This window comes from Micromys minutus, assembly GCF_963924665.1.
Source record: "Micromys minutus genome assembly, chromosome: X".
Taxonomy (NCBI): Eukaryota; Metazoa; Chordata; class Mammalia; order Rodentia; family Muridae; genus Micromys; species Micromys minutus.
The window spans coordinates 126,233,502-126,259,652 of record NC_137970.1 but is presented as its reverse complement, the minus strand read 5'-3'; the positions used below and the strand labels follow the sequence as shown (position 1 = coordinate 126,259,652).

The following is a 26,151-nucleotide window of genomic DNA, read 5'->3' as shown; positions in this document are numbered from 1 at the left end:
TCCACATGGGAAGTTACCAAATAGTAAATTGCACATGTGACTCAGACCCATTCATTTTTTATACACAAAAAAATTTCGGTCTATTCTTTAAATTAGGAAATTCAACTACAGATTTTAATTTATTATGCATCTGTGGTCTTCCTCATTAAGATATTTTGTTCATCTTTATAACAGGCAGATAAAAATGTAAAACATATTTATGAACTGAACACAGTTGACCAAGCCATTCCATATAGTATAATGCTTTATAAAGAGAAGCTTCCGATGAGACAGGTCTCTTGGCCTGAAGACTGTACAAGAACCAGAACAGATGATGCAGGTTCCCAGGGCCTTTTCTGAACCCCACAGCTCAGCACAAAGGCAGCCTGGATATCACACAATTGACATTGACATCAGGCAACTTTACACAGCATCATCAAGGGTTGGCTTTTTAATACATAGTGGCCATTTGCTCTATGTGTATGTCTACAACAGAGGATGACAAGAAGCCCATGAGCATACCTGGACACAGCTGACCCACTTCAATCACAATATTCCACATTTGATTACTTACTGAAGAACACAGAGACCCTCAGCAAACCAAGTTGCCCTTTTGCCATGGTGGTTTAAACAAGGACATCAGGGAACAATTTACAAATGGGAAACATTCTCAATATGCCCTTTAGAAAAAAGGGATGGCTTTATGTGATTTGTAGCTGGCATTTTAAAGTGGAGTTTTCTTGTAATCAAAATTCTTTTTGCCCGAGATGTGACTACTCCTGCTCAGGGGTGACATGGCATTGGTGTGACCAGTGGAAACATAGAAAGTTTCCCTTTGACTTTCTCTGGATGCCAGAAAGCTGAGACAAGCTTTTAGTGGGATGGTGTGGGAAGGGAGTGGGGCAAACAGCTCCTGTTCATCTCTCAATTCACCTGTCTCCCAGCAGACAAACCTTGATCTCAAGTGTCAGGCATATATGGGAGTGGAGTGAGATTCCACTAGGAAGAGATTCACTAGCTTGGGCTTCCCTGGTAGGGCAGCAGACATTAAACCTCTTTCCCCTGCCTCCTCTCAGGTTATAACTCTTTCTAGGATAGCAGGCTTGGCACAATGGGTGCCCATACTGCTGGGACAGGCTCCTGGAAGAAAATGTCTCAGGATCCTCAGACCTGGCTTTCCTAGTCTTACCTGTCTAGGTGGACCCAAGGCCTGCTGACTGATCCCATGCTTAGTCCCCACAGGACTAAGTGCCCAGAAGAGGCAACAGTCAGAAAAGAACAATGGCAGGAACAAAGAAGGCCACTTTCCCAAAATGTTCTGTTTCTATAGTTCTGTCTTCTAGGTTAGATTTGCCCTGTGGGCAAGAAGATCTGGGCTGGAAGCATGCTTTGGTGAGTGACAAGCCCATGTCCTTGTAGACACTGAGGTGATCCAGTGAATACTTGCTGTCATTTGCCAAAGCACATAGTACAAGTCCAGAGGAATGACAGTGATGAACCTGGACTGTCCTTGCCTGGCATCTGTCTCTGCTTCACCACAGCTCTTCCTAGGGTTCATCATGTTTTTAAAGTTGGAGTAGGGAAACAGAAAGTGGCCAGCCAAAAAATGAAGGTGTTGAAAATGAAGTGAAAGGAAACCAAAACCAAAACTTGCCTTGCTGCGCACTGGAGGGGACCACTATCATCAATACTTTGGTATTTTCCTTTAAACAAAAATGCCATTGAGAAGTCTGTCTCCTCTACAGGTAGATGTCTCAAAGTGCAAAGGTTCTAAGTGCAAGGCCTTGCAGAACATTCCCAAGACTGCCTCTTCTGAAATCTCAGCAGGGTCAGGTATGGAGATCCTTGGGTCAGGGGCTTGGAAGAGAAGTACAATACCAAGAGGATGTTCTTGTAGTCTTGCTCCCTGAAAAGAACCTTGCTACATTAAAAAATTAAATGTCAAAAGGGAAATGCCTGGTGAGAAGAATAGAAATATCATGCCAATAAATAATTCCTTATTCTTTAAATATTAATTTTGCCATATATGTATATGCATATAGACATACACATACATATAGAAACACGCACACATGCGGTCTGGAGATGGGTCTTGTGTGCTTTGCAGTAGAAGGTACCTTTACAGGTGGCTCCCTCTGGTGGCTTGTCTGCACAATTACCTCCTTCTTGGTTTTGGGATTTTTTTTTCTTTGATATGGGTATAGCAAAGCTCCAAATAGGCTCAGCCAGCCCCTACCACATTGCACAGCTCAAATGGTGAACACATGGTGGAACTAGTGTTCATTAAAAAAAAGAAGCATCAGTAGAAAAATGGTGGGAGGAGCATCTTGTCTCATGCTCTCCTTTTCTTTCACAATGGGTGAAGAACCTCCCTTCCTCTCTTTTCCTTCTTTCTCCTTTCCCCACCTTCTGAGAACCTAGTAAGAAGCCTAGTGGGCTGTGCCCTTATTGAATGCAATTAATTGGCTTCTTGCAAATACCACATAAGTAAAGTCTTTAGCCATATTAGTCGTTTCCCTCTTTGGCAGGTGCATGGGTTCCCCTCTCTGGGTGCATGTGTGACTGTGCACGTGTGCGTGCACACGTGTGTGTGTGTGTGTGTGTGTGTGTGCATGTGTGTGTGCATGTGTGTGTGTGGTGTGTACACATGTGCTGAAAGAAGTTCCGGTTAGAGGGATGTTTCCATGCTGTGGAGTGGGCTCCCAGGCCTGGAAGAGAATGCTGAAGAGGTAGCTGACTTGGTGGCATGCGTGGTCAGGTAGATGCCGCTGTCTATGGCGTTGTTGTTCTGATTAGGGGGTGGGGGAGGTGGGGCCCTCAGGCGCTCTTCGTTCTCATCCACATCTGTGTCATCGATGAGCGGGATATTGTGGGTGTAGTCATTGATCAAAAACTCGGGTGTTGCCATGAAGTTATGGATGCAACTCTTGGATTCTGGTTTCTCCAGGCCTTCATAAAGCGAGCTACGGAATGCTTTCACCACCCGGATCTGAAGTAGAGGGGGGTGGACAGAGCAGAGCCCACACAGGGGAAGGGAAGGGAAGGGAAGGAAAAGGAGAGGGGAGAGGAGAGGAGAAGAAAAGGGAGGGAGAAGAAAGGAGAGGAGACAGTCAATGGCTGGCTGCTGCTGGAAGGTTGTATCCACATCAGCGGCTGGCACACTGCATGATGAATATTTACACACTGGGGGACTTGTAGGGTGTGAGATGACTTTGATAGACTGTGGTAAGGGTTTACAGGTCTGAGATTTCATGTTGAAAACATCCCTGACCTGGGTAGATATTCTGGAACAATGGACATATGCCTGTTCCCTTCCTGGTCCTTGTCCTGGGAACAGGACTGGCTTAGATGACCCCTGAGGTCTTTGCTCAATATGAATTCAAATTTGGTAAAAGACAAATATACTGAGATTCTCCAAAGAATGTGCTGGTGGCCATCTCTGCGCCTACTTCTTAGTCCTTCTTTCAGGGACATACCACACACTTGAATTCCCATTTCTGAAAACTTCTCAAGCCTCCCTAACACCGTTCCTGCCTGACACTCTTTACTTTATCAGAGGCTCTGAAATCACTTCCTATACTGCTCCTTTGTCATGGGGGTATCCTAGCTCTGTCCTGTCCCTCTTATTCTTTCTCTCTGTCCACATCTCTGTGTAGAGCTAGAAAGCTATCTAGGGATTATGACACTATCTCTTCCTCAGAGCTTTGGGTCTAAGAGCCCATTGGCCCCAACCTGGAGGCCGAGACTGAAAATGGCCACACTTGGTTTGCATGTACCAAGCCTATTCCTACTTAGCTGTCTTGGTCTACCAGTTATCCTCATGGTTTTCTTCCAGCTCCTATCATAGCTACACATGTCTCACTAGATACTTGGTGTCTTCAGCAGCCCCTTTACAATCTATCCTTCTGTCTGCTTTCCCCAAAACCACCCCATCCTCTTCCTCTTCTGTGAGTTTCTATTCAGACAGCCCTGTGCTTGTCCACATGCTCCTTGTCCACCCCACTCTTGTTTTCAATTCATATCAGTATTATATTCTCCAAGGAAGTGCTTCCCAAAAATACTTGGGCCTTCCCACCAGTATGTGCTCTGAACAAAACTCACATCCCCCCCACCCCCAGCCACCGGCTCCTCCTGCAGGGCAGTGCTTTTAGAACTTGCCTGAAAATCAGCCTGTCCGTCCTCTAGATTTTTCATGTTCACCCACACACTCCAGTCTCATCTTTTCAAGCCATAGAGAAGCTGCCTCTCTGATCTCTCCCTGGCTCCACATGCTGGATTCCTTTGTGTTTTTAAAACCAGAGGTCAATGAATAGGCTTCTGCTAGATCTCACACAGGCCAGTACTTGCACAGCAGCCTGCATAAACTGTCCCTGGAGACACAAAGCTAGCTGTGATGGCCTCCAGGTAGTGTAGAGGACAGTAGAAGGACTACCAATTCTCCAGGAAGACAACTGGGTCCAGCTAGTTCCTCCCTGTGTGAAGCAGTGGACACTTTATAATTTCTAAGTTATTTCAAGGACCTAGGATTTGGTTTTCATGGTTTCAGTAATGTATATGTAAACTCTGGCCAAAAGGTGAATGAACCCTGGACCTCTTCTGCTTTTGTAAATAAAGTTTATTGGCAAGCTGCCATGCCCATCCATCTGTGTACTGTCTGTGGATGCTGTCATGTTACAAGGGGAGGTTGTGCAGTTGCAGCAGAGAGCTGGCTTGAAAAGCTAACTATGTTTACTTGGTGGTCCTTTATAGGAACAGTTGACAATGAATCACCCAGACTACAATGAGTCCCTTTCAGCTCTCTAGTTAGGACCTTAGGGGTGACAACTCAGCCAGGTCAAGCACAGTGCTCTTAAATCACAGCGTTTGGAAAGCAAAGAAGTGAGTCAAAAGGCTCTAGAAAATTGGGATTTCATAAAGTCACATCTGAGATCCAGTTCGGATTTTTTTCTCTGTTTGATTGTGGGTGGTAGCTAGCTGTTCTTCAGGCTGAGAGTCTCAGACTGGTTACTTAAATAGGTTAACAGAGAAATTGAAAGCTATCACCGATTTTAATGAAAATAATTCAATACCAGCATTGCTTCACTAGTTAGGTTTTCTAGGGCAGAGCCGACTCATTCTCCTTAATTGGACCTCATATGGTTAGGCCAGACCCCCTGTTCAAACCTATCTATGGGTCACTTAGCTGCCTCAACTCCATAGTCCTTTCCTGAAGAAAGAAATTCAGGCCACAAGGCAACCCTCTTATGCTTCTCTCTGCCTTTTACAACTACTGTTGCTCTGGCCTATCCCATTTGCTTTTTTCTCTACCACATCCAGGCACAGAGTGCCCAATGTACCAGCACGTGTACAGTGCCTCTGGTTTAGAAGGCCACCCGCTCCAGTATTTTGAGTCATCTTGAGGGTAACATCTGAGAGTGAGTCAGCTCTGCTCCAGCTTTCTTGCAGGCATTGAAGACTGGGGCTATTGATCTTAAGACTGGGCATTTTCAGCCACCTGAAGGCTGGAGGGCACAGGCACCATCCAGGCAAAGCAGCAACCACCTGTTCTGGAAGGCAGACCTTGTGATAGGTGTCTGCAGGCATCTTCAAGACCCTGGGATTCCTTCTTCCTGATCTGGAGTTTGGTGTTTCTAGCTAAGCTGCAGCCAAGGATGTGTTAAGCCCATGCCATGCTCCAGCCCACAGCTTGTCCTGGCTTCTCCTTGGGCTCCTGCCTGGATTTCTCACTGTTCTATGCATAAAGCTTCTCCACATCTACTCTTCCCCAGGGCCTTCAACAACCCTTAAGGCCTATTTGACACCCTAGATACCATCGATGCTTTGAGTACCACTTCCGGCCAGGCCTTCCTTTTCACACCCCACTCCTACTGCTCCCAGGTGCCTCCCTTGGAATCCACTGTAACTCTCAGTCTCCCATCCTCACTACCTTCATGACCTTCTGGGCCCAGGGTTCCAGCCAGATTCACAGGCACCTCACTAGCTCCTAGCCCATCCTCTTTGCACACTTCACTGTCAGTTTGTCCAATGGGACCAACTCTGAAATGTCTCACCAGAATCCCTTTCTGCCTCCATTACAGCCTCCATGTCCTGCTTGAAGGTTGATGACCTTGGTTTGCCTGGGGCCTCCATCCTGTTCTGTGCCTGACACACTGCTTCTGACTAAGGGTCTGATGACCCTATAGTGACCTGCAACATCCCATGTCCAGATGATGTTTCCAGGCTCTTTATGGTTGCTGAGTCACTTCCTGACCCAACTACAAGTATTCTTGTAGGTGACAGATTGGCTTGGGTGGTGACTGGGGGTGGAAAATCCTGGAGCTTTAATTTATAGCCCATTTTCCTAGAGCATAAAGATTTTTTTGTTTGTTTGTTTGAGTCAGGGTCTCAGCATACAGACCAGGCTGGTTTCAAACTCCAGATCTCCTGTTTCAGCATTGCTCCCTTACTCAGTGCTGGAATGACAGGTATGCACCACCAGATCCAGCTTTGCAGGGTAATTTCACATCAAAGACTTCTCTAGGAAAGATAAACTCTAGATTGTGGCTGAGGCTTCTGGGAAAAACAAGGGAATCAAGTTGGTCTGGAAGAGGGTGTCTCCAATTGCTTATCACCCAAATGAGGTGCTATGGCACATTCCTCAGCATGTGCTTGTTCCTACCCCAGTTCCACTGCCCCTTTCAGCTGTTGCCTCGCTTCTGCAAACCATCATGGCTAGCGTCCCAGGAAAACTTTTGACATATTATCTTTTGCTATGCAGTCCTTAACCAAGCAAATTACTTGATCCTTCATTAACCTCTCCTGAGTGTCTTCCTAGCCACTTTCCCCCAACCCTTCTCTAGTATTCAGGGGCTGCTTCCTTAGCCTGAGTGCTCCTGTGTACCCATAGCTTCCATCACACTCTTTCAGTTGCTCTTTCAGCTCCAGATGTGGGTGGCTGAGCCATATCTCACTGTCTGATAGAGTATCAGCCACTGACAATCGTAATACTTCCTCCCACTTCACACCCATCCACCAAAACTGCCACAACACTAGCTAGGCTCAAGCTGCTGCTGCAGGGCCTTTTGTTTCAAGTCTCACAGTTTATCCTCCACATGGCAGCTGGTCAGTCCTTTGTAATAAAACCCTCCACCAATGCAGGGAGTTCCTATCCGCATATCCCACAGAAGGCCTGTAGCCCCAACCAAGGGCCTGCCTTGGCTTTTTTCATTCCATCTCTTTTACTACTTTTATTCCCTGATATATACCTCTCACAGGCCCTTGGCACTGTCTGTCTGTTCTGCCACCAAGATTCTTCCTTAGTGGGCCTCAGGGCTCCCTCCCCACCTTTTCAGTTGTTCTCCTCCCCCCCCCCCCGTACCCAGTCAAAAGTACCCAATCATAGTTATTTTCTGTTCTGTGTTCTTTCAGTGGAAACTAACCACTAACTCCAAGGTAGGACTTTTTCTATAGACTTCAACATCTTGGGAGCTGGTCATACTCAGCAGATTTTGGTGAGTGAGTATAAAATGTTTCCTCCAGCCTTGCTTTTGTCTTCTATGGTAGCATCACCCTTCCAAAGCTCTCTACTTACTTGGCTGTAACTGTTTGAACACCTAAGGCTCCCAGTTTCAACTCCAGCTGAGCTGTGAGCAACACTCTCTAACCCTGGATCCATTATCAACTCTCCCACAACTACTCTTTTTCTTTCCACACCAGACTGCAGATTCAGAGGGTCGTCTTCAGTAACCTAGGACCTAGAATACCGCCTGTAACATTTGCTTCTCCTTTGCTGATCATCAGTTGCTGCCCAGAGAAAAGTCCCAATGTCTTGTATCCACGTGGCCTTGACAGCAGGGCATGCAGGGTAAAGGCTTCGAGCCTGGCATGAGACTGGTGGAGATGTTGCAGACCAAGCTGCAGTTCAAAAGTGGCAGCAGAAAGGAATCAAGGATGCCCTGAGGGATGGGAGATTCCAGCCTTATTGGGCTATACATGTGCTTCCCTAAGCCTTTGAATGTATGTGGTGTGTGTGTGTGTGTGTGTGTGTGTGTGTGTGTTGGAGGTTTCTATGTGGAGGGTAGACTGTGGGTGGAGGGTTGAACAAGAGTGTAAAAGCTGAAAACTAACTAAGGATCTTGAGGGAAGGCTCATCCCGTAAAAAGAATTTTAAAAAAGAAAGAAAATAAAAAGGAGAGAGAGAGAGAGAAATAAGCAAAGGCTCATGAACCACAATGGCAAAAAACAACAGTAGAAAATGCCTGTCACTTCTCCTCTTTTCTTTCTAATTCCTTGGTCATGGCTGCCAGAGGCTGTAGGCCTAGTGGGCTTGCACATGCTCTGCTACTAAGGCTCACCTGCTTCTGTCTGATTCTTCCTTCTCTTTACTGACCACTAGTTCAAAATCTTCTTGAGAAAAGATATCTGTCAAATGCCTTGGCATTCTGGCCCAGTAAGTGTGGAAACTGAAGAGAAGCTGACTACTTTTGCTTCTTACCTTTGTGCACTTACTGCCCAGGACTATGGGAACCACCTATTGCCTCGCCCTTCCAACAGCTAAGGCTAGCTGCAGCAGGGGTGAGGGTAAGGAGGGCTTCAATAAATTCCACAAGCTCTCAGCTGCTTCCCATGTGGCAGTATTCCCTGCACCTACCTGCAGGGCCTCAGACCAGGGCTGCATTTTGTTTAGGAATTTCTTGGAAGATTGTTCCCCCGGGGTTTAGCCTGTAGTTCCAGAAAGGGTATGGCAGGACTCCAACTAGAGAATTGACTGAAGTCTTTCCTAGTGTAGAGCCAGTGTACACACTGTCAAACAGCAACAACAAAATGATTGCTAATATATTCTGCCTAGAAACCCAAGTGGGGTGATGTGGCTCAGCATTGATTAACTTCTTAAGAACCGATCAAACTTAAGACTGTGTGCCAGTTCCTTGTCAAGGTGTGGGAACATGATGAGTATGCCTTCCTGGGCTCTGGCAAAGCTGCAGGGGCTCACCTGGTGGGGTTTAGCTCTCTCCCCCCAATGGGTGAAAGATTTCTGTGTTGCAAAATCTCTTTAAAATGAGGCAACTGCTGTGGCCGGTGGTTTTCAAATTCTTCATCAGAACCTGGAAGAAGCCCCTCTGGCGATATGGTGCTCAAATCTTTGCTGGCCTGAGTCAGTCAGAAGGCATCTTATGTCAAACTACTGAGACAGTAAACATTCGAGTATAGAGGCCCATTCCTGTTGTCTGAAGGATGGGTTGGGGCTTCACTGAGGGTTGAAATGAAAGGGTTCCCAGAGTGAGCTGATGGGGACTAATAGTCTTTGGTGCTTGGCTTCAGAGGGGCAAAGGTGTGTCTGTGTGTTCCCATGGGGAAGAGACACAAAAGAATTCTTAGGCGCTGGAGCCTGAAGAGAGGCTTTGGTGGTGCCAGGATCCAGGCTTGCCTTTCCAAAGAGATCGTAGTCCTTTTCCCATTAGGAGGGTGATACAAATTGCCCTGGGTTTGCTGCTTCTTTGCAAATCTGGTTGACTGATAAACTCCTCTCTAGCTACCCTTTTGAAGTTCTTGATAATCACAAGGAGAATGAAGTCCTACAGCCCTAGTGTTTGAATATGGGGCTGGGGTGAGAAGGAGCATTATGGACACCCACAGGGAATAGAATGTCACAGCCTTATTGTTTCCTGAGCCATCCACCCAGACTGGCCTCCAGGAAATGGTCCAGGTCACAAGGAATGAGGTAGCAGTCATGAGGGGGAAAAATAATGTCCTGGGCTCAGAAGACTACGAATGAAATGACTGTGACAGGGATAGCCTTGAGGCAAGGGGAGGAAAAAATGGTTGAGTAGAAGATCATGGCCAGCTTAGTCTGTGCAAGGGGCATGTAAGGCTGTGGAGAGACTCTGTGTTCAGAAGCAGCAGGACAGAGAGAGAGAAAGAGGAGAGAGGGAGGGAAGGAGGAAGGGAGGGAGAGAGAGAGAGAGAGAGAGAGAGAGAGAGAGAGAGAGAGAGGGAGGGAGGGAGGGAGGGAGAGGGAGAGGGAGAGGGAGAGAAAGAGAGAGCTTGCACATAGTATGGGAAGTTGGAAAAGATGAGAAAAGCATACTGAGCCCAAAGAATTCTGGTCCCCTCTCCCTCTAGCTTTGGAGCTGTTCTCTGGCCCCAAATGCACAGGATGAGTGGCCTTTCTCCCTAGAGAGCCCGAGGCTCTTAGTGGCAATGCCTTTCAACAGGAAGCTTCTTCAATGCCCAAAAGCTGCAGGCACAGTCCTCTGGACTCTGAGGGGGTAAAAAGCAATCTGGCCTGAAGCAAATGAAGAGGATGCAAAATTCCTCATATATGGAACCATGCTTCTCCTTAGGAAACCATGTGACCTCTGGGTCTAGTTAGGACAGCTGTGGCCCAGGGAGCTCAATCATGGCTTACACTGTGTTTTCCTTTCCAACAGCTCTGAACCTCTGACGAGTTCCAAGAAGATGGGCAGGGTGAGCTAGTGTCCATTCTGCCAGGCCTAGCTGCCTATGGGATCCTGAATAGATCCTTGCCCTTATGGGTATCTGTCTTCTCCTGGTTTATGAGGGTGCTGGGTACAGCAATTTGTGAAAGTTCTCAGAACTCAGAAGTTAGCTTTTGAACTCTAAATGGAACTGCATGTGGCAACAATACATGTTGGCCAGTGGCTTCCAGAAGCAAAGTGGATCCCACTTGGGGTTGGCAGGTGATTCAAGCAGCATCTTCCTTCACAGTGAGTCTTTCTTAGGCTGCCTACCATGTTTTTTTGGGACAACAGGACCCCTGTACCTTCATAGCAGCCCCCTCCTTAGAAGACCCTGCCACCCACCTCTCATATCTTAGTTTCCTCTGGAATAGCTAATAAACAGCAGGAGGGCATGTCTCTCCCACTGTACTTACCAGGCACTGTTGGGATCCGAAGGTGGGAAGGAAGGGAACAGATGGTCATGGAAGGAAGAAAGGAGAGAAGCAAGGTACTATGGGCCAAGGAAGAAAATAAAGACCATATTTAGAGAGGAAGAGGGAGAAATGCAGTAGGCCTCATTTCCAGGTACATTTCCAGGTAGTGGAAACTCGTGAGGATGGCCCTGAGAGGCTGTTAGGCTCCAGTGAGGGCTAAGACCAGCACTGTGAAAGAGTTCTGGGGGCATACATAGAAGAGTCTTGTAAGCTGCCCTCCAACTGAGGCAATAAACAGACAGGTAGACAGATGGGTGGACAAACAGGCAGGCAGGCAGACAGACAGACAGATGGGGGGGGTACAGAAAGATAACACTGAAAAATGTGTTGGAAATCAGTGGGGAGAAAAGAGGTAATGCACATTTGTGTATCCTACACCCATTCTTTATATTGTTCAGAGGAAGGAAGCTGTTGTTGTCCACCTGGGCATGGCCAAGGTGTGCTGGGAGGCCATGAGCCAGTCTACCCTTAACTGATTTGGTATAGCATCCTTCTGGCCTCTCTGGGTAAAGTAACCCTGAGGTCCCATTTGGGTATGGCAGCAATATTGGCTGATTTCCAGACCAATAGTACATGTTCCAGCCCATATTTGTGGCCCAGGGTGGTGTACAAGCTGGAGGTGCATGTGGCCTGTGGTTTGGAGAAGAGATGTATGTACACACACATCTGTGCTATTCTTGAGGGGCCCTTATCCTTTCCTTAAAAGGCAGAGTGGCCCAAAAGAAGAGCATAAGGAAGAGGAGGGCACCTCTCACCAGATCCTAAAAAAAATAATAATAATAAAGAAAAGAAAGAAAAGAACAGAAAGAAACCAAGCAAAAAGAATCTTGAAGAGTCTGTGATGGGAAAAACGTGAAGTAGTTAAGGCCTTCCGTCTGCATGGGAGTGGCATATTCCGAAGGGAGCTGCAGGGGACTCACTGGAAGGAAAGACTTAGCATTGAACTATCCCAGCAGGGGCCCTGGACTCATACTCGAAAGTTTACTGTTCGCTTTTTGAAACCTCCTGACTTTGTTACCAAAAGCAGGCAACCGGAGTACAAGGCCCGCCCCTCCTAACCCGCCTCCACGTGGTTGCCTGCATTTTCTCCTGTTGTGGGGGCTCTAGACTTCTTTGTCTTTGTAAAAAGATATGAGCAATTATGCAATTATGGAAGCGTCTACCTAGTCAGACCAACCCCAGGGTTCTCTTCAAAATGTGAACTGCACAGTGAACTTGTCATTGAAATGTCCTGCCTTCTCCAAGGAAGGAGTAGAGAGGACTGCATAAGATTGGGCCCAGATCCTCCAGTACTGAGGCCTGTTTGGAAAGAGCAAGATGCTTGGGGACACACAAAACAGCAATTGCCTGGCCTCTGAGCTCCTGTTATCAGGGCTCCTCTAACAGATCCTGGCTCAGGGTGGGGCCTACAGGGCAGGCACCAGCTGCTCCAGAGAGGCACTCTTAGTCACCACTGAGCCCACCTGGGGACTGGAGACAGGGGCATCCTTTGGAAGCCACCTCAAGGAGAATGCTGGAAAGTGTTGCTTTCTTCCCCAAGGAGATTGGCTGCGTTCTTCTGCTGCAAATGATACCAAACTGTGGGTCTTTACTTACCCCAGAAGGGTAGGTAGCCCTGGGCCACATGCTTTCCTGACTCTCACCCCAGAGCATGGAGCAAGTACCCAGCCTGACACCAGACACCACTGGAAGAAGCCTGAGTTCATGAAGAACTATGGGGACATGTGGACAAATTCAAGAAAAGAAAACCAATGGTAGCAAACCAAAATCCAAATAAAGCAAAGGACGAAAGGTCCGTCAGTGCTGTGGGGTCATTTCATAAGAGAATATGGCTTTGGAGAGACACCATCTGGCGGGAAGGACTGGACAGGGTAGTAAAGAAGGAACAGAAAAGCCACGGTGAGCAGAAATGCAGGACTGGAAAAGAGAAGGCAGAGTCGGGGAGGCTTTATCTTGCCCCAGGTGCCATTTATGAGAGAAAAGGGAAGTCAAGACTCACTGCCAGCAGCGCTGGTGGGCTTGGCGGCAGAGAGAGTTACGTGAGTAGGGGTAGAAAGATTGGTTACGTCATGGAGCTGGCTGAGGACCGAAGACCGCCGGCGCACAGCACCCTGAAATGACCCGCTTCTCTTGAAGGTACTCACTACCTCCATCTGTGGGAGAGAAAATGAAATAAAGGTTGGCTTGCATGGAAGTCCAGGCTACCACACAGGGTGGGGCTGGGTGAGGGCAGGGGCCACACTAGGGACATTTGGAGCCAGCAAAGCCTCAGCTAGGTCAGCCCCAAGCCCTGGACGCTGACAATGCTTTTGACAAAGCCATGACCAAGAGAGGGTTTGCTGGGCAAATGGTTAGTAGTTAGGAGTGTGAGAGGAAAGGGTCACCAGTGGGGGACACACTGCAAACATTTCTTAGGTCACTTGAATTCATGATGTGCTCTTCAAGAGCCACTCCTCAGTAAGTACCTGTGTCTGGCAATACTTCCTTATCCTACTTCGGTAGTTCTCAACATTTTTTTCTGCCCCAACACACCTGAGGGATATGATATGTTCTTATTAGAAAGTAGAATCATTCCCCAGTGGTATGTGGGCTGGAGGATCTGACCTAAACCTGTAGGAAATCACTGTCTTTGTTTATGATCCTTTAAGTAGAGGGCTTCTTGCTCTGCCCTGCTCCATTGGTATGGCGTTGATAACCACCCAGATTTCTGCAGCTCATTGAATTATGGGGGACCCTCAGCAGAAAATAGATTTAGGCAGAAGAGAGGGTTCCAAGAGCACAGGCTTCATCTTGTCAGAACTCTTCCCACAGCCCTCAAGAATGTAGGCTGGGAGGACTGGGGGACAATTGCCTTCTGCCTTGTCCCCACTCTTTGAGCATCCTAAAAGCAGAAAGGGACGTACATATGTAGATGAGACCCATGGAAGAGCCTTGTGGATAAGATCTGCTAGAAGCTTCCTGACTCATTGTCTTTGGGTTTTCTGGCTCTGTCTTTGACTCTGACATTGTGGCAAATACAGGAAGTAGGTCTGAAGAAACTGTAGCTGAGCAACCTTAACCAGTGTTATAACACTGGAAGACAACATGCCTAGACTCTGGAAGGCCAAAGGCAAGGCACACTGGGAGCCTCCTCTCAAAGAATGGCTCCAGTGGGCAGAGAATCTTTGAGGGTGGGACTCAACGTCTGGAAAGTGCCACGTAGTTCACTGAATAATATAAGCAGCCAAACCAACATGCATTCTGGATTTCAAAGCTCTTCCAGCCTGCTCCACCCGAAACCCTGCTGGGGGAAGCTGGTGCCTACCAGTCTCTTCTGGCTTGCTGACAGGACTTCTCCAAAAGAGGTAGCTTTACTGTTGACACCCTCCTCCAAACACAATGCCTTTCAACCGTGAACCCACTGTGAAAAACCTTGTCATCCTTCCACTCCACCCGCTTTTCACCCAGTACAGCCCACTTCTTCACTCCTTTCCTCAAGAGAAGGCTTTGAGGATGTGACTGCATCTGGGAGGAATATGTTGTATACATGGTTGGTATCTCATGGAAGGAAGCTGTTTGGAGCAGTGGCATTGCAGATTCTGGGGTATGCGGTTGCTTCTTTAGAGAAGATAAAGGGTGGAAAACCTGACTTTGCTGCCTCTATTTTGCATCAGTCTCCACGTTTTTTTTGTAATGTCCCTCATGGGATAATAAGATCTATGCAAATATCACCATTACCACCCTATCCCCCCAGAAGCCCCAGCATTGTCCAGGAACAAGTCTCAGTCATTGGTAAAAGCAAAAAAATGACAGACCACGTCATGAACATTCAAAAAGCTACATATTCTAGGTTTGAGGCACTCTCTTTTTATTACGGAACAGTATCCTAGGATTTGGTGCATTGATACATTAGTATAGAACAGTAGTGAAAGTGGGCATCAAGTTACTTTGCAACAGAAAATGTACAGGCCTCCGAAATCCGGGGAGCAATTTTGTGGTTCACAAGATCCAGAAATCTGGGGCCAGTTGCCTGAAAAATACATACAACCTAAAGAGCCTTCCATAGGCGTTGGTTCTGTTTTTTCAAGCAGTTTTTTAAAATCAAATAAAACTTGAGCTAAAGTGACTGGTTCAGCATTCTTGAGAGGCATGGTACATCTGACATGGGAGTTGAGATCATGGAGGAATCACTGTGGCTTATTTAGGGGCCAGGAAGTGTGCTTAAGGAACTGGTATTAGCCCTGGATCTCACTGGTTGATTTTGAGTTACTCCCTTTATCTTTGGGGTCCCATTTCCTTGCTTACAAAGCATCTACATAGGCAAGGGGACAATCAGAAAGATATGGAACACCAAAACTCCAACTAGTGGGACTCACTTCTACTTACAGGCACACACAAAGACACCATGTCTACATAGGTGGCTAGCCTAGCACTGACTCTGTAGCTTGGGATGGGGTTGCTGTCTCAGCATGTAGAAATTCTATCTTGTATTACATGACAGAAGTAAGAGGCTGATGTGGAGTCACTGCTGTACTGTTTTCATGGGCTGGACTTTGCACCAGAACTGGGACATGACAGATAAGATCCGCCCTGAATCGTAACAGGAGGGGGTGCTGGGAGTGGTCACACTCACCGTCTCCTGGAAGACACACTTAGATGGCCACAAGCACATTGGGAAGATATGAGGGCTTTTTACTTGACAGTTACTATGCATTTATGTTAGTGAATAAATATTTATTATAAGAAACAAAGCTACCTATGGTGTACTCATGCCTGTCCTGGGCACTGGGCTGGAGGCACTGGCTTACCAATGGAAAGAAGAGGCTCAGGCTAAAGGTCTAATGGCTGTTCCCCATTCCCCAGGCTTCATCTGAATCCTAGCTAGTTTAAAACGCCTCAGAATGTGGGCCCAGTATATCCCTCCTTGGACTTGGGATAGGTTCTCAGGATGCTTGGTCCTTGAGCAGTGCCTTCAACTTGGACTTCTTTAGTGCCACCTCACCCAATCCTGAAAAATTTCACTCTCTAAGCAAGTTCCCCAAGGAATTCTGGCATATTCGGATTCACCATCCTGGCCTCAGGTGCACAGATGGCACATGGTGGTAGGAGGGAGTACTGTGTGAGGAGTCATAGACTTGGCAACCTTTAAATAGGCTTTTATAACATTGAGAGAGAACCCAGAGGGTACACAGCAGCAAGTAGGGAGGCATGGCAGTATGGGTAGGCAGGGTGTACATCTGGAAAAGCAGCACAGAGTCATAGATATAGAGAAGAATGGGGGGGGGGTGATGCCAAGAAGTTGGAGCTTGAAAGCCACAGTAAGAAGCTGCAACTTCATTCTGGGCATAATGGAGACAAGCTCCACAGGCCTCAGGGTGGTGTCAGAAGGGTAGATATGAACAAGGACAGAGAGGAGGCAAGAAGTGGTCACAGTGCCCTGCCACTGGGGAGTCATACCTACAGAGGTGAGAAGCGGGAAAACAGGCATCCTCAAAATGATACCATTAGATTGTGGGGGTTGTACTGGAGTAGCTGTGTGTACCTTGAATCTCTAAGGGCAGCTTGGGTGTGAGTCCTGCACCATGTGTGGCAAAACAGCTGGAAGAATATGTGGGGAGGGGTGCGAAATCAAGTCTAGACTCCCCAGGAGAATCTACCCAGGTGATTCTGCTTTAGCCACCAAGTTCCCAGAGAGGAAAAGTGATTGCACCTATAGCAGAGATAGGCATCAGAGAGAAGGTAGCTCATCCAGGCCTTGGATGAGTAAAAGTGCCAAGGTCTTCTAGAGGATACCAGCTAGGCCATGAGGAATTGACTAGGACACAGGCCAGTCCAGGAGGTTGCAATGTGGGGAAGCCTGGTAGCCTGGTGGGATGTTTAAGGCATTTTCAGCATGAAAGAGCACGAGTGCAGTGGGAGGTGGAGATACCAAGAAAATAAAGATAGAAGGAAGATGGAAAACTCAAAAGGAACATCAAGCTGTTGGGGTGAGCAGGGCCAACAACACTTCCAGAGGGTAATGGTGAAGCATGGCATGAAAGAAGGCCTTGCAGACAGTGGTGGGAGCCATTCATAGGAGCAGTGGCCAGTGCAGTCATGAGAGAGTGTGAGGGGAGGATGCAAACAGGCAGCATGTATGGAACTTTATAGAAAGAAAGCCGGGCAAGAAGGACTTGGGCAGAGAGTAGGGTAGCCTAGCACATGTTTTTTTGAAGCCTTCACTACTACTTCATATTGGCTGTCTGATGTTTCTGGGACCTATAACGGATGGCTCTGGCTTTGACCAATCCAGCCTATGGAAATTTGGACCAACTTGGTGGCAGAGTCCATTACTTACAAAGGCTCTTGCACAATAATTACAGACAACTCTACTAAACAGAGAGCTAGCCTAAGGCTCCTTGAAGTTGCCATTTTAATCCCACATACCCAAATGCAACTTGCCTATTACCTGAGTAGCACTTGCCAAAAAAAAAAAAAAAAAAAAAAAAAAGACAGTGCTGGTGTGTGCTCCCTAAGAGAGCCACTAGCTGCCAGCACAGGTTCATCTTCAGCTATGAGGGAAGATACCTGGTCACTAGGGGAGGTATTCTAAGTGACCAGCCAGTGGTGAGTATCCCTATATATGGTAAGAGGGGAAACTAGCCACTGCCCCTGCATACGTTGGGAACAGATGCAGGGAATTCCCTGCTGACTTTGGAGTCTCTCTACCTGGTTTCTATTTCTTGCCTGCCTTCTACCAAAATGGAGTCACATGGAACAGCAGCTTACCTGTGTCTGAATCCGGTTGAGGCCCCGAAACCAGAGGATCTGGCCCCTGCGGAGCTCTCGCTCAGCATGGTCGATTTCTTCTTCCCCTTCGGCCAGCTCTTCATCAGTCATCTCATCCTTCCCAGGCCCATGCCCTGCTTCCTTCAGGCACTTGAGCTGGCTGGTAGGGATGGTAGCAATGACCTGGGAAAGCCATAGTCAGAGGGTGGCCATGAGAGTAGGCTCTACTGTGGCCAGGAAAAAACCAGAGGGCCCATCTCTCAGAGATACAGCTCACATCCTAGGCTTAGCAGACTCTAAACTGTCTCCCTTCTACTTGGCGGACTCTGCTCAACTAAGCCTCATCAGGGCTGGGGAGCAGAAAAGCCCACATATAGAGTAACATGTGATGAAGACAGTGTTGGCCTTTAGCCACTCTTGGGAAGGATCTTGAAATAGTTGGGGCACCCTTCCTGAGAAGACTGGGGCCCAATTGAGGTCTTGGGTCACCGTCTAGTCTATGTATTCCTTATGGGACACAGAGGAGATGGTCACTGAGGCCAGCTAAGTACTACACACCCATGTGATTGACCTGAGGAGTCAGATGAGCTCCCTAGCTGATAGCACTCCATATTTACTAGCCTTCATGGTTGTTGGAAGAAAAGCTAAGTGCCCTGTTCTCTGAGATTGAGCCCTCCCAGAAGCACGTGCCTGGCATTTCCTGGAAAAAGAAGGATCTAGAAAGGGCTTGTGATCAGGGGCTGCCAAAAGGAAGAGGTGACTAGGAGGGAGACATCTGGGAAGGGTAGGAGGAATGAAGGCAAGGCTGGGATGTGTCTTTCACTATCTGGGTGGATGATGGTAGGTAATCCTGTTCCTCTTACATTCCTGTCAGCATGCCAGAAGTGGCTTTAAGGTCCTTTACAGGTCCTTTTTAATTAGAATTTTGTCACTTTGAATGTTCATTATTTTTATAATTAAAAATACCGTGGGTGGCTAAGCTGCAGGCAGGTGGCATGTACCCATGAGGAGAACTACAGTGGCTATTACATCAGAGAGCTGAGAGGTTAACTAGAGGCTGGCATGTGCAGGGCAGAGTAGAGTTATGTGGAATCTAGGCTGTAGAACATGAAAGGACCACATTGGGCTGTTAGATCTAAGTGCAGAAGAATGGGATGAACAGTGGTAGAGATTTCTTGAAAATCAGATGGAGAAACTGCATAAGTCATTCAATGGTTAATTCCAGGGGTCAGCAGAGGCTAGCTTTTACCATTGCTAAAGGGGCTCCCTGTGGCCAGTTTGGTAGGGGACACAGATCAATGGATAAAGAAACAAAACTCATAATGTTATAACCTAAATGGTACCTACTTATGCCTTAGTGGTGAGCCCTAACCATCAGTTTGGAAGTATTTGGAAGAGGCAGATAACAGAAGTTAAATGAAGTCATTAGGTTGGATTCCTGATCCCATCAGATTTGTGCTTTTATGAGAGGAGATACCAGGGGACTCCATAGGAGCACACAGTGTGAAAGTAGCCACCCAGAAACCATGAAGTGACCCTTACCAGACAGTGAGCTGGCTGTCCTTGATATTAGACTTCAAGAGAGAAAATACATACCTTCAGTGTAACCAGAGACTCTCAGTCTCTAGTAGTTTTCAGTGCCAGCCTGAGCTGATCAAAACCCAAAGAGAAATAAGTCCTGGACATGGCTTCCCATAGCAGTGTTCCTGAACTTGGGAGAAAGTGTTTTCAGAGGTCTATTGTGCACCACAGCTGGCTAGCTTGGCACCTGAGATTATACTGGCTACCAACACCCAAGTGTTACTTCCTGGTCTCATCACTGGGTGCCACACACTGCTACTTTGGGGTAGCTGCTGCTTTCAGGTCTGAAAGCATTGTTCTGCACTTTTTATTAACTCAAAACACCTCCTCATTTCTCTCGAGATCTCCTTGACCCACAGATTTTGTAGCAGGATATTGTTTAATTTCAAATATATTGGGCCATACCAAGCACCTCAGGCTGTCCTTCCTCCTATCTTGTTTCTTATAATGCTATGGATGGATTCCAGGAGTTTTTGAAAACTAAGCCAGTGTTCTATACCCAGGTACACTGCAGCCTCCTTTACCCTGCTGATTATTTATTTCCTTTACTGTGGCCAAAGGTTCTTAGTTTTAATAATCCTACTTGTGAATTCCAAATATCCAGGTTTACGGAGGTTGTTTTTTGCTTCTTCCATGAGAAAGGAAACTAGATGATTTTTACAGGACAATGTGACATTTTAACTCTAATCTCTCATTCCTGAAGTTGTCACTTGTGACCTTGCCCTTGGGTTATAGTATGTCATAGGCCTGAGCCTGAGCACATACCACATACTTTCCTGGTCATAGGCTTCAAGACTATGAGGCAGGGAATTGGGATAATGAGGCAGGGAATTGGGATAATGAGAGCCATGGGTGAAACAGAATGCCTGGCTTCTTACCCTCTCTGAGGGCTTTCAAGAGAAGCAACCAGAGGAAATCCCTGGTGAGAAAGTTGATGACACTCACCTGTCCCCAGACTAGCTCCCCAACACCAACAAACAGGCACCAGAGCCACTGTTCTGTGGACAGTGGGGAACAGCTGAAGGGCTTCCCTCCAAATTGGACGATGACAATCTGGGGGGGAGGAAATGGAAAGTAGTAGACTGGGTAGCAGTCAAGATAGTTCCTGTTCTCTCTTTGTCCTGCCCAGACTTTTACAAACCTTGCTTTCCAGATTGACTTTGTCTCCCAGGAGCCAGACCACCCTGGCCATAGTCAAGGATTTGTGGGCTTCATGCCTCTTGGTGGACTGGCCACATTCTGGGAAATATCTTGGCTTTCTTTTTCAGCTTGTTCCCTTCTTTTCTCCCTCAGTAAATGTGTAAAGATGGCTCCACAGACTGGCTGTCTACAGGGCTAAGGGTACCAGGATGCATCATCGAGTGGCTTCACATGCTGTCATCCACACCCACCTTCCCTCTGTTGCCTCTACTTTCCATATGAGACCCAGCTGTCTGGACCATATTTCCAGCTTCTGCAAGGCTATTTTCATTTGCCTGCTCTGCATGACCCTTTAGTATTAAGTCACTCAGTCTTAGCCTCCTGCCTTCCTTCCTGTCTACTTCAGGAAGAATCCTACACCCAAGGGCAAGATTTTCAAATGCTAAGAAACCAATCCATAGTGCATAACCCAACCATCTCAGGGCCAGGTTCCAGGCAGTAAGGGCATGTTTATACTCTGTGATGGGCTGACATTATTTCATGTCTGCTGATTCTCTCATTCATTTGGTTCTGGGAAATCACAGGAAAATTTCCCTGTCACAAATTTCTTACTGGCACTTGGAAGTGGCCACAAGATATGACATGCCCTTCTTGGGCTCTGCGAACAGTGAACTGCATCTCTATGATAGCCATCCCTGAGATTTTGGACTTACTATATCTGAAGCTTTGTTTGAAAACACTATACTTTAGATCATTCAGCCCCTCTTGGGAAGTTGACCTGACCCACTGGCTCACAGTGTTGTGGCAGCCAGTTTAGTATGTCAACCATGTGTGTGGTAAGCATTTTCTAAATAATCTATAGTTACAGACCAAGTAGTTAGGTGCTAGACATGTGGATGGTTGACCCAGAAATAGCCAGAAATAATATTTTTAGCAGCCATGTAAGCAGGATAAAGGCCTTCCATAGCTTTCTAGAATCTAGTAGGTTAAATCAAAATGTCTGGAAGATTAAGAACCACTACTCTAGAATGCAGAAGAGATTCAGGGACAAGGAAGCCAATATAACCCCCCCCTACTTTTTAATATCCTACCTGAATTCCAAAGGTGCCAAGGACAATGGTGCAGAAGATGGGGTTGCTGAAGATGCCATCAAAGACATTCCTTTCACCATGGATCTTGCGAGCATTGATCTCATTGAAAAGCTGCATCATGACAAACGTGTTGAAGATGATGGTATAGTGCTCTGAGGGTGGGGAGTGCAGTGGTGCATTCCTTCCACTGTCAATGTCAAAGAAAAGCTCTCCTAAAATGAAGAGAAAGGTAATGGGTGACGAGAGAGGTTCTCCCCACACCAGTGGCCACCCTCCTATACCACATCTGCCCCAGAGATGTACAGTAGGGCACATCGCAAAGGGTAGCAGGAGAGGTGTGGACTAAGGGCATAGAGCAGACCTGTTCTTTTCAGTCTGTAAGTGCTGTATCCCATCCTGTGCTAGACTGAGAATATAGGAAGGGTCTAAACATGAGGCCACAGCAACAGTGTTCTGAAAACCTCCTATATGGGATGAAATGTGTACTGAAGGTCCAATTTACCAACAAAGAGCAGGGTAAAGATGATGGTGAGCTGGTAGACAGCATGTCCAAGGATGTTCTTCATCATGGTGCGTGAGATGAGAGGCTTGTCCCGGCCATATGGCTTCCGCAGCAGCAGTGACTCAGTTGGGGGTTCCGTTGCCAGGGCAAGTGAGGCAAATGTGTCCATGATCAAGTTCACCCACAACATCTGCACAGCTTTGAGAGGAGAGTCCTGCAGAGATGGGGCAGTCACTGTTCTGAGGCCTGTCCATGCAAGCCCATACAGAGAAACCTTGGGGTGACGGGATAGGTACCCTGCCATTACTGAGGAGAAGCTCAGCTTTGCCTATGTCATGAGAAGTTCATTCCCAGAAGCCTGTCACACAAGTTTTCTCAGATTGGCAGGTTTTCCACTGATCTTTCTGATTCTCACATACCTCCCTCTCTTCTTGTCTAGTGGTAGTGATCTCAAAGTGATCCCAACTTAGTTACTAGGACTTTCAAGACAGCCCTGCAAGGCTTCCCAGCTACAGCCTCTGAAACCAAAGTCTCTCACCTCACAGAGTAAGAAGAGGCAGAAATGTTGACCCCAATCTGAAGGGCTAGGGAGTTAGATCAGTAAGCAACCATGATAACCTAAGCTCAACCTCTAGAACCTATGTCAAATAAGCTTGGCACAGTGGTGTGAATTTGTAATCTCAAGGATGGGGAGATAAAGATGTGAAGATCCCTAAAACTTGCTACCCAGCTAGCTAGCCTGTCCAAATCAGTGAGACTAGGTTCTTACTGAAAGGCTGTCTCTCTCAAAAAACAAGGTAGATAGTTTCCAAGGAACACCAGAGATTGACTTCTGACATCTACATAAACATGAATGCAGGTATATCCATACCTTGCCAACATAGAGACTCTCATGTGTACCCAGGTGTGCACGCACTCGAGTGCTTGAGTGCATGCGCGCGCGCGCGCACACACACTCACACACACACACACACACACACACATATCCTTGAAAGGGCCAAGCTAATCAGAAAAAAAGTTAAGTACTTGTTGACAGTAAAGTTAAGCATCCCTAACAAGAAATCAATAAATTCTGGCCTTCAACCTATGGGGAGGATGAAATAGTTGAGAAAGGGGAAATCTGCCCAGGAGGTGGTGACACATATACCTTTAATCCCAGCACTCAAGAAGTAGAGGCAGGTGGATCTCTATGAGTTCCAGGCCAGCCTGGTCTACAAGGTAAGTTCTAGGATAGGCAGGCCAAAGGAAAACTTACATGAGTAAGTTCTCTCTTTCTACCTGGCAGGTCCCAGGGAATTGAACTTGGGGCCATTGAGCTCAGTACACAGAAAAACCCTGTCTCAGGAAAAACAGAACAAAACAAAAACCAACAAAAAACTCAGCAGCAACAACAAGAAAAACAAAGTAAAAAAAAATCTCAAAAAAGAAAGAAAGAAAAAAGAAAAAGAAAAAGAAAGGGGGAAATCTGGAGATCCTCTGTGACTTAGCCATTCTATTCACAGATCTAGACCCAAGAGAGTGGAAGACATATGCTCATTGAAACTTGGACATGAGTGTTCTTAATGAAGTGGAAGTGGGTCAAAGGTTGGTAAGTGGTTTAATGACAAAGAAAATGAGGCCTGATGGATTATTGTGCAGCTATGAAAATGAATAAATCACTCATCGAAGCAGCAACATGTGTTACTCCTGAAAACATTCTGAATGAGATGCTGGATGCAAAGGCTACATGTAGAACCAGCAAACTGGCACAGTGGATAAAGATGCAAACATATGGCCTGAGTTCAATTCCCTGGGACCTACAGGGTAGAAAGAGAGGAATTACTCATGCAATTTGTCCTCTGGTCTCCACATGTGCTCTGTAGCCATGTGCCATGCTCCTTTGCCAGAAAGCCAAAACAAAACCCAAAGGCTATATGCCATTTTATTCCACTGATACAAAATGTCTATAGAGGCAAATAGAGACAGAAAAAAGTGGCAGTTGTCAGGGCTTAGAGGGGAATGTGGAGTGACTGCTAGTGGGTTTCCTTTGGAATGGGTAAATGTATCCTGGAATTAGATGGTAGTGGTGATTGTATGACAAAAATAAATATACTAAAAAGTTTACTAATTGGTTACTATGAACAAATAAGATTTTTGGTATGTGACTTTGATTTCAATTAAAAGAATCTGTAGTTGGGGGCTGGAGAGATGGCTCATCGGTTAAGAGCACTTCCAGAGGTCCTGAGTTCAATTCCCAGCAACCATCTGTAATGGGATCTGATGCCCTCTTCTGGTGTGCCTGAAGACAGATACACTATACTCACATATAATAAATAAATCTTAAAAAAAAGAATCTGTAGCAAAGAAAACACTTGTTCTCAGTATGGCCCTATTTAGTCTACACTACTGCCCTTAGAAACTCCTGGTGCTTACCTGAGTAATGCAGGCACCCGTGAAGGCCACGATCACAGCTACCACGTTGACTGTCAACTGAAACTGCAGGAACTTGGAGATGCTGTCATAGACATTGCGGCCCCACATGACTGCCTTGACAATGCTGGTGAAGTTGTCATCAGTCAGAATAATGTCAGAAGCCTCCTTGGCCACGTCAGTGCCTGCAATGCCCTGGGGGATGACATAAACACTGTGCCTATTTCTCAATCTCATTTTGGCCACCCAGCTGACATGGGGTGGTTCTATGCCTTTCTCTTTTAAATCAAGTCCTAGTTCAATAGCACTTGTTTTAATCTAACACCTTAGACTGCAAACTGCATGTTATCACTTGTGGCTGTGAGGGGGCCTTTGCTACTAAGCAACACAGTTGCTAACAACATGGACATCCATAGAGCCTTCCACAAGGCCCAGCTGCCACTGGGTGACTACTTGCCAGCTGTTTTTCTGGCTATTTGATGAAGCTCTGAGAAATATGGACTGTCTGGGTAGAGTAAAGGACCCATCATTGGCTACATGGCAGATTCTTGCTTCTCCACCACACAAACTTGGGCACAGCAATAGATATCAAATCTGTGCAGCCCTTACCTACCCCATCTTGGTCCTGGTCTTGTGGCACCAGCCACCCTAGGAAACTAAACTTGCTCTCTCCTCCCAGTTGTGAGGTCCAGGAACACTGTACTATCCCAACCCATAACTGCACCAAATGTGGACTGAGTAAAAGGTCCTTGTTTCTACTAGAGTTGGGAAAGGTGACACCAGGTTCTTGCCCTCTTGCCCCCTGTGTTGGGGACATGGTTCATCATGTGGGCAGTGCCTAGAAGGCTACCCTGCTGACCGAGAAGAGCTAGATCTATATGAATAGAAGGAGAGAAACCAGAGGAAGAACCCACTGTGATCTCTGCTCATCACTCTTGAGGACAGAGGTTACTTGGAGTGGACTGAGTATAGGTGATTGTAGGCAGATGCCATTGTTGACAAGGCACTGTTCATTGTTCTTCCCTTTCTTCGGTAGTGCAGTTGAGTTCCATTGTCACATCTGGTGTATTCACACCAAAATACTTTTAAAAATCACATACGAATTCGTTAATGGTCAGTCCCCAGTGGGCAAGATATGAGGGAAGGAAGCTTCTAGCACTCTGTCACTTGCCCTGACACTGGCTCTTCACTTTCTTGTACAAACTTAAGTCCAGGAGACAGGATTTCATCTGTGTGATGAGCTGGTTTGGTATCGGGTGGCTTACCATGGCGAAGCCCACATCTGCCTTTTTGAGGGCTGGCCCATCATTGGTGCCATCCCCAGTCACGGCCACCACCTGCCGCTGTTCACCAGTCATGCTGTCAATAATGCCTGAAACAGAGTAAGTTAGGGTAAGGCTGAAGCTATGTGCCAGAGGTTGGTATGGGCTGCTTCTGTTGCTCCAGGTTATTTATGGGATTAAGGCTCCTGGCTTTAATGTGACAGCTTCACCTCTCTACTTCCACCAAGGAATTTTGCTCAGTAACACAGACCATCATGATTTGATGGAAAAGAAGGTCCAACATTATGTGAATTAGATGATTATCTCCCTGTTCCAGGTCTGTTTCCCCATTTGTCCCAATGAGGGGTAGCCTCTATGAGCCATTCTTAGTTGGAAGTTTTCTAGTCATTGGTCTCTAAGCTCTTCCACTCAAGGACCTAAGAGCAAGTGACAACATGCATGGATGCCAGATGCAGCCACATGTTGAAGAGAGTAAATGAAGTTGGG

The 26,151-nt window shown here is 46.8% G+C and overlaps 1 protein-coding gene across 6 annotated transcripts in view; it reads right to left on the bottom strand.

Moving 5' to 3' along the window:
* Nucleotides 1-180: 180 nt before the first annotated feature.
* Nucleotides 181-26,151, bottom strand: part of ATP2B3 (ATPase plasma membrane Ca2+ transporting 3) — a gene marked incomplete at its 3' end in the record, with an annotated part of 68,132 nt that continues 42,161 nt past the window's right edge. The window contains exons 15-22 of one of the 6 annotated variants that reach the window (XM_080910517.1): nt 25,648-25,754; nt 24,386-24,577; nt 21,974-22,187; nt 21,472-21,683; nt 20,186-20,293; nt 17,660-17,842; nt 12,979-13,065; nt 181-2,968 (exon numbers count right to left, since the gene is read on the bottom strand). In XM_080910517.1, the coding sequence (XP_080766643.1) occupies nt 2,648-2,968; nt 12,979-13,065; nt 17,660-17,842; nt 20,186-20,293; nt 21,472-21,683; nt 21,974-22,187; nt 24,386-24,577; nt 25,648-25,754 (1,424 nt within the window). Of the gene's footprint in view, nt 2,969-12,900; nt 13,066-13,377; nt 13,445-14,787; nt 14,922-17,659; nt 17,843-20,185; nt 20,294-21,471; nt 21,684-21,973; nt 22,188-24,385; nt 24,578-25,647; nt 25,755-26,151 lie in introns of those variants that run through there. The other 5 variants (XM_080910513.1, XM_080910516.1, XM_080910512.1 and 2 more) reach the window with 5 other exon arrangements.